At 39.0% G+C, this 12,031-nt stretch overlaps 1 protein-coding gene across 3 annotated transcripts in view; it reads right to left on the bottom strand.

Moving 5' to 3' along the window:
• Window positions 1-12,031, bottom strand: part of cntn3a.1 (contactin 3a, tandem duplicate 1) — an 84,980-nt gene that overhangs the window by 54,988 nt on the left and 17,961 nt on the right. For all 3 annotated transcript variants that reach the window (XR_014623556.1, XM_084366597.1, XM_084366598.1), the window contains exons 3-4: window positions 10,650-10,782; window positions 6,672-6,847 (exon numbers count right to left, since the gene is read on the bottom strand). Coding sequence is in view for 2 of the 3 variants with exons in the window: in XM_084366597.1 (XP_084222723.1) it covers window positions 6,672-6,847; window positions 10,650-10,782 (309 nt within the window). In the remaining variant the exon portion in view is untranslated. The remainder of the gene's footprint in view (window positions 1-6,671; window positions 6,848-10,649; window positions 10,783-12,031) is intronic.

Here is a 12,031-nt window from a genome sequence, read left to right as displayed (position 1 = left end):
TGTCAAACTGAACTCAAATCTCGATACTAGCAAACCAGCATTGAGGACCCCAAGAGTCTTTTTGTTGGTTGATCAAAGCATATATCATCTTATCTTATTAGTTTTGTTTAAACACACTGAGACTTGATGACAGGTCAAAGACAAGAAGAGTCCACAGCAACGGCTCTATGAGGCTTTCCATTGAGTGCCATTTGTGACAAATGCTAACAGCAACATGCTAACATGCCCACACTGACAATGCTAGACAGGTATGGTTCATCATCGTAATTTAGCATGTTACCATGCTAACCTTTGCTAATTAGCACAAAACACAAAATACAGCTAAACGAAATGTCATTAGTCTTGCAGGTAATCTGGTCAAAAATCGTTTTGGACAAATTAATGGCTCACCTATGTTATCACAAATTATCCTGAAGAGTACGATCCATCTGATAGCCACACACACATCTTGTCATAGCAGTAGAAGCACAGGTGAAATTCACAAATAAAATTAATGAGGGCTCAGTTCTATTCCAGTTTCCTAGTAAACTATGACAGCATGCACGACACTTTGACCCTGCATCATTCATTTATTTAACCGGTGTTTTTCCTACTGGACATGTCAAAATGTCATCTCTGAAAAGGTAGATAGTTGTCAAGACATTTCACTCAAAACCGTAAATGTCAACCTGCTGAGAAATAAGCAGAGGATCACCAAAGTCAGTAGGACTCATCTTCTGGGGACTATGAATCTGTGTGAACTGTGGAACAACCAACAGACCACACATCCCTAGAGCCATGCCAGTGTGGATCAAAATAATAAGTGCTCCATTTTTTCTTCACTTACTTCAATAAACTCCTTTGGCTTAGTGAGCAGCCGGAGAAGCTATCTGATACCATATTAAACTTTAGCTGCTCTGGCAGTGCCAGTACCTGCTGAGTCAGACAGAAAGTCCCAGCAGCTGCAGAAGCAACGACTCTCAATGGTTTGATGTTGTGAATCGTTTGGTTTGAGTTAATATTCTGCACACTCATCCAAATGCTGATAAGGAATAATACACTATCTACAGTAGGGCTTCTGTGGTTTCAGATTTGTTGCAGAAAACATCCAGTCCACTGTTAGACAGCCAACCCTTTTATGTGTGCAGTATGTGTGCAGTTCCTAAGACAGAAAATAGGTCTGTGTACAGCATGGGTACTTCTATCTGCAACACTTTCAAAGCTTGTTGGTAGCATTGCTACAATACCCAGATTTATGGTTTTGCAACTATTTGACAAGAAATAGAATGACCATATGGTTTGTCAAAACAGCAGTTACAAAGTGCTTTACAATGGGCAGGAAAAATTAAATAAAATTAAAGCTAAAAACGATGAAAAAATAAAATACCAAATATACATACATACATACATACATACATACATATATATACATATATATATATATAGTATGTAACTATACACTCGATTGCACGTTTGCCAGATAAAAAAAAAGATAATAGAAAAGGCTGAGGATAAAAGTGAGTTTTTAAGGGTGACTTAAGAAATACGCTAATTTTGCAAATGTGAGATTCTCATGGACGACAATGTCTAGCAAAGGAGTACATTTTTCTTGTTAAAAAAATATGTTTTGTGGGCTTTTCCCCAGTTATATTGTATTAGGGTAGAGAAGGTGAAATCCTACATTTTGGAACTTTCCTTCATATATTGTACACATGTTCAGAACAAATAAACACCTGGAATTTATTTCCACCTTTAAAATGTGCTGGAATAAGTTGTTTATCTGAAAAATATGTGGATTTCACAGATGCTGTCTTGCTCCTTTTGTTCAAATCACAATTAGAAAGGAAATTTAGGGCTAGATAATGGGTGTTTAATGCAATGTAAGCACAATACAGAGTCAGATTTAATTATTTTCTAAAACCAGGCTCAAACATTAGAAAGTATCAGAGTCAGACTCAACTCTCACTGAGAGCATAGCTCTCCTGATCAATATTCCTTTGGAGTATGGTGGGGCGTAAATGAGCTAGACACACTAAAAGCCAACAATGCCTGACAACCCAAGCTGTTCTGCACCCCGTGGATCATCTTATCAAGCCTATCACGGCTCTGCACCTCCATGTGCTTCTCCATGGCAGAGTTCAGGCTATTTTGAGTGCTTTCAGATCCATGAAATTGGATGTGAATTTGCATTTTTGTGCTAGCTACATCAATGTGACCCATTGTAATGAATGAGAGGCAATTGTAGAGAAGAAAAATTGAAGCGATTCTGTTGGAGTGTGAGCTCGAGGGCAATTTGTGATGTGGCTACATTTGTCACCAAGCCATTGGACAGAAGGCATGAAGAGTTTTAAAAAACTTTTTCAAGGGTGCCTTTATTTGAAGTTCTCCAACTGTGGTTTCATTTGCCTCCACTTAAGGGTTATTATGTACTACTAATGTGAGCTGATCAGTCATGCAGTTTGGAACTTAACCAGTGTAGTTTCTCGAATGCTCATGGTTTTGGAAATAACTACGAGCATTTAGGGTTTTGTCCCCAAAATCAAAGAACATGGTTCATAATTATATTAAATAATAGCTTTGATGGAATATAGAACATAAGTAGGGTAATTATCATCTAATAAATGACTGATGAATGATTGAGCCTCTACCATTACTTTCCTTTTAATAAGATGTGAATTTGCTATAAGCTCATGTACGTATAACTGAGGGTGATGACTTTTGTGGTTACCTGTATTAAATAAATAAATTCTAACCAGCTGGTGGCTTAAAAGGAAACACCAGGTATAATTAAAATCTATCAACCCAACAACCAAAGTCATTGAGATTCATCCTCGTGGCAGCAAGAATGTCTGTCCCAAATATTGTGCCAATCCATTTATTAGCTGTAGAGATATGTTACACTGTTCTGTGGCAGGTTGACAAACATTACCATCCCTAATGAATAAAAGCAAAAAAAAAAAAAGATATACTTAAAAGGCCATAAAATTGTTAGTGGAGGTTTCCAAAGAGCCATCTCAATTTTTCCTACAAAACCAAAGTCAGGTCTTTATTTAGAGCAGCGAAGTTGCAACAGCCAAGGCTGTTTATGAGGGAGTTAGTCACCTCCCACCCAGCTGTAGTCAAACAGCAAATGTGAAGAACCTTGGAACCAATTTTAATGGGATGACATTCAGTGATTTGTCCACTAAGGCCAAAAAACCTTTCAACCTAACCTAATTTACTTTTTCTGAATTACTTTGAAAAGAGGTGAAAGCCATTTAAGTCTATCAAAAAATAATAAGTCTAAACATTAAAATGAGTGTGGGACAAAGAGGTAGTTATGTGTTTTACCGAGGAGATCTGGCCTCTCTCCAAACACTTTAATTAAGTTATACTTGCACTCCACAACTCCAGTTCTTAGGCAACACTGTATCCTAGAAATTAAACCTATATATAACCAATATGCAACAGTTAATACATTTTGAAAGGAAAGGAATGTAATAGTTGCCTGGATTATGCCCAGGAAGCCAGGGTTTCTTGTCCAGACTCCCGTCTGTGGTTAGGTAGGTTAGGGAAAGATTGTATTTTCTCTCAAGTGCTTAAAGACAATGATCTTTCCCTAACCTTTAGATGCTGCCAATGCCTAAACATAAGCATAAAAAAGTTGAATAATACTGTAGTCACTGCGAGTGGATAGTGTACTGGAAGATTGCCTATTTTGAGTGGAAAAATAATTACAAAAATGTAAAACGTGGTCAGTGAACATTTCACTGATTCTTATCAACATTGTTGCAACTCGCCAGGTACATTACTTAACAACATTTCCTCATTATGTTAATAGAAACCACTAACTACAAAGACAAAATGAGAATGGATAGAAATGGATTATCTACCTATTTATCTATCTACCTATTAAGGAGGCGCTGGTTATTTACATGCATTATATGTATATCATTCTCATGATATTGATATTTCATTTGTAAATATCATAGTTATCATCAGTACCGGTGCAGTTGTAATTTATATTATTTTTTCATTTAAAGAGTGGTCATGGAGTATCAATTCTTTACTTGGATACTGTGACAACCTGCCTGTGGTTGTAGAGGGGGAGGGTTACTATTCACTAACTAAAGCTCTGTAAACTTAATTATTGTCCATATGATGAATTAGCATTAAGAAGTAAAAGTAGAGTGCAAGTCACTAAAAGTCATGTTGTAAAAAAAAAAACACAAAAAAAAAAAAAAAACCATGAAAAACCATCACCTCTGTAATCTCTGCAATCTTCGCAACTGTTCTCACAGAGGCAATCACGCAGTAAATCCTTAACGGTGAGTGACACATGACATTTGAGGAGTGATAAACATCAAAGGGGGCCTAATTCGTACAGAGGGCGGCTGCTGGTGTCTCCTGACAATTACAACGCTGTTGTGAAGTGCTGCTTCCAGAATAAGACTGTTGCCTTTCTCACTAAAAGATGATTTGAAACCCAGATCGAGCACTTAGTACCATTGCACCGACGATAAATGTTATTGTCCTTTCCTCAGATGCTCTCGAGCTTTGAAACAGACTTAATTTTCACCAGAGGCAAAATCAAGGAATAAAGAATATAGAGCTGATGAAAATAAGAGAAAAAAACAAGAGATAAAAATCTTGCAAAGTAATTACACAGATAAGGCAGTTAGGTTTAACTGGAGCCAGTGAGAAATAAATGCAAATTATGTGCAATTACAGGACTGTATTTGATAGGAGAAATCATGAGCTCCACGATACAAGGGAGTCGCATCCTGCATTGCTTTCATAAATACAGCTATTTCACCCTTCATTAAACACTGTGTTACCCTTGTGGCTCTATAAGCTGCACAGCATCCAGGCTGTAGCATGCTCCTTCTTCAGGATAGGCATCCAATACACTACACTGTATTGCAGGCCCTGCAATCTGTTGTAAAATGCTGCATCTTGCATCAGTGAAAATCCTTTCACTTACACCAAAAATATCCCTAGGAGATCAGGAAACTCAATCTGGCTCGATAACCAACTAGATTACTCCTTCCAGCACTCCCAGCAGGCGAGCACAGCCCTTTTAAACATTTAAGTCTGTATTGTCAACAGGATCAAGAACCTTTATACTTTTAAAGGTTTAAGCCCCAGCCAGATGCTAACAGACGCTGTTATATCATCCATCCTTCAGAGGATTAAAAATGTAGGCTATCTCAACTATTATGTATGCAATACACATTCATGCAATACAAATTTGATGTTATGGGACATCATCAGTCAATGCAAATCGAAAGAAATTGACTTTGTTCACCAGCATCAGCAAGGACTTCCATGAATGAGCACCAAATATAGATCACATTGTTAAAGATGTCTTTAATAATGAGCACGCTGTAGTTACTGTTCTACATTTGTTTTCTGCAGCAGTGCTCAAAGCACTGATTTGAGGCTACCAGACTCGATAGGATTACATGCAACACATGATGGAGATGCCAGTATTTTCTTCATTACTGGCCTTTGCCTTGGTCTTTGTCTCTCAGAGTTATTACAGGACAGAGAGAGGTGCAAGCCCCTTGGTATATAAAGGAGCATATTGAGCCACTCTGAGTCAGAGTCTGTTACAAATGACATGACGCTGACTCTCATAACAGGCTGCTCCTCTGTGAATAATTCCTTTGACCTGAGACCTGCTCAATCATACAGCACACTTAATTAAGTTAAACCAAGAGCAATAAATAAGATGTATGACACATCAGAGCTGATGCTTGTCCTCATCTGTTGACAACAGCAAGTCCCAGGTCAGGCCCAGGCAACGGATGAGACCAATCACGATGACATACAGTTCAGGCCGGGACTCGGAAATTGATAGGAAATGTGAATATGATCAACAGCCTGCTGGCAACTCAGGGCACCGATTTGCTCTGTATGCTGAAGATTTAATGCTGCTTTGTGACAAAGAAGCACCAAATCGTGGCTAGATGGATATCTCTGATGCTCTCCCTGCCAAGGATCATCTCTGCGCCTGCTATGGCACAGAAACAGACATCAGAATTCAATCTCGCTGCACCATCTGTTCACAGATATCAGGGCTGTCATTTCATATGGGATGGCCATCAAGAACGGAGGCCTCAAGTTCACCTTGCCATCAGAGATGCCTCAGACCCAGGTCTTATAAACAGTGATGGATGGGTGCTGTAAAGCATCAACTATACAGGGTCTGTCAAGGCCCACCACACAATCATCACAAGGCTGTAAGAAGTTTAGAACCACCAGGCAGAGTAAACACCACCACTGGGGCTTTAATCAGGGTTAAAAAAGAAAAACACCGCGATAGAAACATGGATGGTTCATTTGGGTGATCTCATTATCAACTTTAACAGTATCAGTCTACTATAGGAGTCTCTTGTCGCTGGTTGTTTTTTGTTAGAGAAGATCAGGTCTGACAACAAACAATTTCCACAGAATCCTACTGGGTCATTATACTTTCAGTGAACCAAACATCTGATGTTTAATAAAACTTTAACTTTCCAAGGCAAACAAAGACAGATCTGAGAGCTCAGGTTGATACGAGGTGAACTAAACTCAACAGAGGTAAAATAATAATACTGAAAAGCACGCAAACTGTTCAAAGCTATTATATTTTTGTATTTCCGCTTGTATTTTATTACCAATCTCTCTGAAATAACACATTTTTCAGTTAAATATAAGACGGGGCTTACATGCAATGTGTAGACTGGCCTCTCTGCTGACGATGGTGCCAAAAGAGTTGGATGCCAGGCACTGATAGATGCCAACGTCTCCCTCTTTAGTCAGATGGCTGATGTGTAAGTTTCCTCCCATCAGAGAGTAACGTGACCCTGGTCTAGGCAGGATGAAAGAGTCATTGAGCTTCCACCTGTGAATGTAAACACATGATACACAACAAAAAAACCTTTAATACAGAAAGTGTAGATAAGCACTATGTCTTCATATGCTGGATAGCATGTATCACAGGGCTCTGAGATTCATTACAATCTGTGGTTCTCTTACTCATCATTGTGTGTTATCACTCAAAACTGAAATTAGGTGCACACTGCCTTACTCACCGGTATGTTTTTATTTCCAAAGCCATTCTTGGCAAAATTCATGCTTATTTATCTTAAATCACAGTCTGCATTCTCTTGACGTTTTGCAATTTGTTGCTCCCACAGTCCGTACTGAATGGAAAAGAAAGCTTTTAGGTTTGGGGCACCCGCTGCATGGAACAATCGACAGACTGAACTTAAACTTCATAATATTTAGTACCACTAAACAATTATAAAACTGTGGTTGAATCCACTGAGTCCAGGTTGTATGTGTGCAAATGTTTTATCAGATTATGTGGGCTTGCTTTTTTTTTTTTTAATTTACTGTTGTAACTGTGTTGCTCCCATTCATGGCCAGGTCTCCTAAATAAAGGCTGAAACCGTTTTTAAAAGAAGATGCCTTGTGTTTTGTTATATGTGCCCAGTGTCTGATAATCACTTCTGATTATTTGTTGAGACAGATTTAGGGCTGCACATCATATTCAACAATCATTTTGTGATCATTTTGATCAATATTGTAATTGAGATATTATTCACAATTAGTAGAAATGGTCATTTTTACACCACAATTTTCATTTTCACTGAAAGAACTGATGAAAAACATGATGGTGTGATCTTTATTGCGGTCAGTCCCAAGCAAATATGTTTTCTTACATGTTGAGAACAAGATTTATAGACCAGTGCATCTCTGCAGCACTTTATTATAACGTTGTTTTGTTATCTATAATGTTGTATTGTTATCAAAAAATTGCAGCTTCTGTAATTTGTATAATGCTTTTGGCGATACTGCAATTTTGCTAATAATTTTGATTAACTGTGCAGCCCTAGACAGATTGACGTTGATGCATAAACACTTCAAGTTCAATTAATGTAAAACAGAGACTTCCAAGTAGTCTAAATTGTGACCAAAACAGCCTTCATTCTAGATAAAGCCGACATTAACAGAAATAACACAGTCTGATGTTTGTTGCGAAAAACCAAAATGAATAACTGAAATGAGAAGCAATCAGCAACTGCCATTTCAAAAGACAGTTCATTTCTATTCAGCCTTTTTCTCACTTCAAACACAACTCTTACTCACAAATCAAATGCTCAGCAATCCTTTGACATTTCCTTTTTTCTGTTCAGTCTGTTTGTCCATCAACCACAGCCACATGAGGGAGGCCTGTTCAAAATCCTCCCCTTCAATCATAGTGATTATCAGACAGGGAGCGCCAAGCACCAGGGCTGCTCAAACAAAATGGCCACATGCAAAGAACAGGATAATGTTGTTTTTTGATTAAACCTCTTGTTTTGTATAATATGCAAGTCCAGCAAGTTTGTGTGTGTGTGAATGGGGGGGCTAAGAGGGGGGGATAAGAGAGGTGCCAGCAATCAACCTTTAAGATTTATCTTTTGACTCAATGTTGTTCACTTTGCATAATTAAGGCTTATAGTCGAAGAAAACCTGCCGAGTTAATGATAGCTGTTCAGCTAAATGCGGCATGTGACCTCCTAAGTAATTATGTAGGCTCAGTTTCTATTATCTGTGAACAATAAAGAGTTTACAACAACACAAGATTTAACTTGTTTTGCAGAAAACTTTTTTAAATGTATTCACATACACCCATCAATTCAATAGGTTTGCTGAAATTGTCTGCATTATAACCAGGCACAGCCAGTGTGCAAATGGCACTTTCATTCACATACCAAATTACAGTCGAAGGGAAAGAAAATGAGAAAAAAAGAAGAGAGTAAACACAGACTAACAAGAAAAGTGACACTCGCTAAAGGAGACGCTCAAGAAATAGCTTTTTATCGGAGAAATAAGGCATAATTAGGCTGAATGTTCGCTCCTTGGTCTTGATTAGATTTTCACATCTCTCGGCGAAAAAGAATGCTTGAGGTTTCTATTTCTGACTTACTTCCTCCTTTTTCAGTCGAAAGGATTTAGACAAAGAGACTGAGACGCAGGGTTGAAGAAGGGAAGGAATGGGGGAGGACATATGCAGCGGAGCAGTGCTCAACAGCAGATTGGCTGATTAGATTGATTTAGTGATTTGGTGATGCAGCTGGAACTGGTCCAAGAGCTCCACATGAGACAAATCAAGGGACCCGGTGACAACTTGGAGTGGGGGCTTCATGTAGCAGCGGTCATTGGGTAGTCTTGGACAAATTAATTTGTCCTTGGCGCCCCTGAAATAAACCTGCCTACATACTCAGCAGAAGAGTCACGCAGCATATGGCCTCCTGCCACTGAACCTCAAAAGGACCCGAAACTCATTTCTTAAGCTGGCACATGAGACCTTTGTTAAAAAAGAATGACAGCAGTGTGATGTATGACGAGACTGAACTAAGAACGCAACATGTCCATCTGAACACCAGACCAGTCATTAAAAGAGATAAAAGTATGATATCAGAACAGCTTGTGATCAATCTGAAAATCACTTCTTAATGTGGTATATCAACTGCCACAGTTGGTGGCAGTTACTGTAATTAAAGAGCTAATTAAAGCTAAATTTGATTTGATATGGAGCCGGGCACGCTCTCAGAACTTGAACTCAAAAGGGAAAAAAAAAACTTGCAGATTTGAACTCATAGATTGTATATTATAAAGCAGGACTATCCAGACAGCAGAATAGCAACTGATTGCTTAATAAGTATTCCAGCCGATCCGAGTGATAGGATCTTGTACATTCATTTCAATTTGTGCCCATTAGGCATAACACCAAGGATCTTCAAGCTACATTAACGGCCACATATGCTGATGTTATGAGGGATCGTTTCAACCTATTACACATTAAATGCTTGGCTTTGCAATTTGCATTTAATTACACTGACAGGAGTACAACAGTTATGTGGCCCCATTTGATAGACTATGAATTAATAGCTTATGCGCTTGATGCACTTTAAAGCAAATCATCGTATGTCATTTGTTTTCATTTGTCATCATTTTAGCGCCGAGGAACGGGGCATCAATTTGTTTCCAACACAATTGCGGGGGAGCCACTCAACCACACAGGGCCGGTGTGCTGAACAAGGACAATGAATAGCAGCTGTTTTATTTTTCACCTCAGTCCATCACGAGATTTGAATCATGTTTATCTTGTAGTGATAGCCTCCAAATCAGTTGCCCTGTAGCAATGTCTGTGCAGCCTTGAGCAGTGATGCTGTCCACAAAAAGTAAAGTGTAGCAGGACGAAAGCAGCAATAAGGAAAGACAGCTTCTTCCATATCATTTCAAGTATGTGTTTCCATCTTCACTCGATCACTGTCATGAGAGCCGCAGAGTTTTGGTGCATGATTCTCTTGGGTTACTTGATCTCTTTCAACGGTCAGTGATACTGATGACAGGAAGCTCTCAAAATGAATCCTACAGCCGATCAATGTCCACCTGCCAATGCAAATACAAAACAGACTAACAACTGAGGGCAATTAATTCATCATTCTCAAATTCACCATGACTGACAGTAAAGCTTAGTGCAGAAGGCAGCGGGCAGTGAGCAGCAGCGAGCCATGAAGTCCACAAACCAAATCCAGTCTCACTTGGTTTCCAGTAGAAATGTTGCACTTGAGAGTGCTGGGATATTACCTAAAGGTTTCTGGGTAACAAAGACCGAACAGTGTGTGTAAAGTCGTGCCTGCAGGTGTTACCTGTAGAAGGGCGGAGGGTGTCCCTGGGCCTCACAGCTGAACACCACCTCTCTGCGATTCTCGCCCGGTTCAAGGGGAAACACCACACTGCCAGGTTGTTTGGTGAACACGGGCCTCAGCAGGACTCCGCTTCCTGGGTGGAGAACCAACAAAACTGCATCAGCTTTGATGTGCTGGTGAGCCTGAAAGCCAATTTATACATTTTTCTGCTGAAAAGTAGATTTCGAAGGCTTACAGAGGAAGGGAAACAGTGCTGCTCAAGAGAAGGTTGAATCACAATAAAATCTTTGTTTGGCATGGATCCTCAGCCATGTGAGCCGAGCCCATGAGCATTTTTCATCTAAGTCATAAAAACTTGCTGGATCCCTGAGGTACTGCATAATCAGACTGGTAACCTTCATAAAACTTTAATGCAAACATCTGACTTGTCAAAGGCACAGTGCATGCTGTCGTGTTTTAACACAATTTCATCGGAACCCTTCAAAATTATCACCTCCTTCCCTGGGGTCGTCATCTAATAAGAAATTTGAATGAAAAAGATGCCACAACAAATCGGCCGTCCTTATTTGAGCCTTTAAAATGGTGCCCATTTTTACTCAGATGAAGAAAGAAGCAGTAATTTCAACAGTTCAGTGGAGAAAAACTTGAGGGATGAGCTGTTTTCCTTCCTGAAATACTAAAATCAGAATAAAAGTATGTGCTCTTTGTAAGTAGTTTGTTTTTCCTTCTCAGGAAGTGGAATACAAATTGCTTCGTTTTCAAATTTCATCCAAATTGCCCATTATTATTTATAATGTTAGCTTGCTTCTTCAACTAATCATAAGTACAGTTTGCAAACATCTCTGATTTACACTTTTAGAGTACTTCTGCATTTGTGTACACTGACTATTATTATAACTGTTTATCATAGGGTTTTCCTCAAGGACTAAATAGTAAATATGCAATATATACAGCACAGAATGTAAACCAACACAGTAACTCTAAATTCCCTGAGTGATATCCTTGCATTGTTGATTCACTGTCTTTGTAAGAGTGAAAAAAACACAAACAACAGAGACAGGAGCATGTCTGTTGTGACGCTGGCTTCCTCGTTAATTACAAAGGTACAATAGTGAATGTATGCTGTGCAGGCAAAGACTGACCCATGGGGAAGTCAACACTTCATTGGAATAAACAGTTCTTTCTGTGATGGAAGAGGAACTCATTTGGATTTGTCAGAATACATTTGCATTTCAGTAATGGCACAGAAGTGGGAAGATTCTGTAGGTAGGGTAACTAATTTGTATGAGAGGCAGGTATCCTTTTCAAGTCTCTGGCACCATGGGAGTACAGGTTTATCCTCAAGACTCAAAATAACTCTCTGAGAGGGTGGAGCTGTTTGA

The sequence above is a fragment of the Pagrus pagrus genome, assembly GCF_965226575.1.
Source record: "Pagrus pagrus genome assembly, chromosome: 11".
In the NCBI taxonomy this organism is placed as follows: Eukaryota; Metazoa; Chordata; class Actinopteri; order Spariformes; family Sparidae; genus Pagrus; species Pagrus pagrus.
This window is presented reverse-complemented; position numbering and strand designations above follow the sequence as displayed.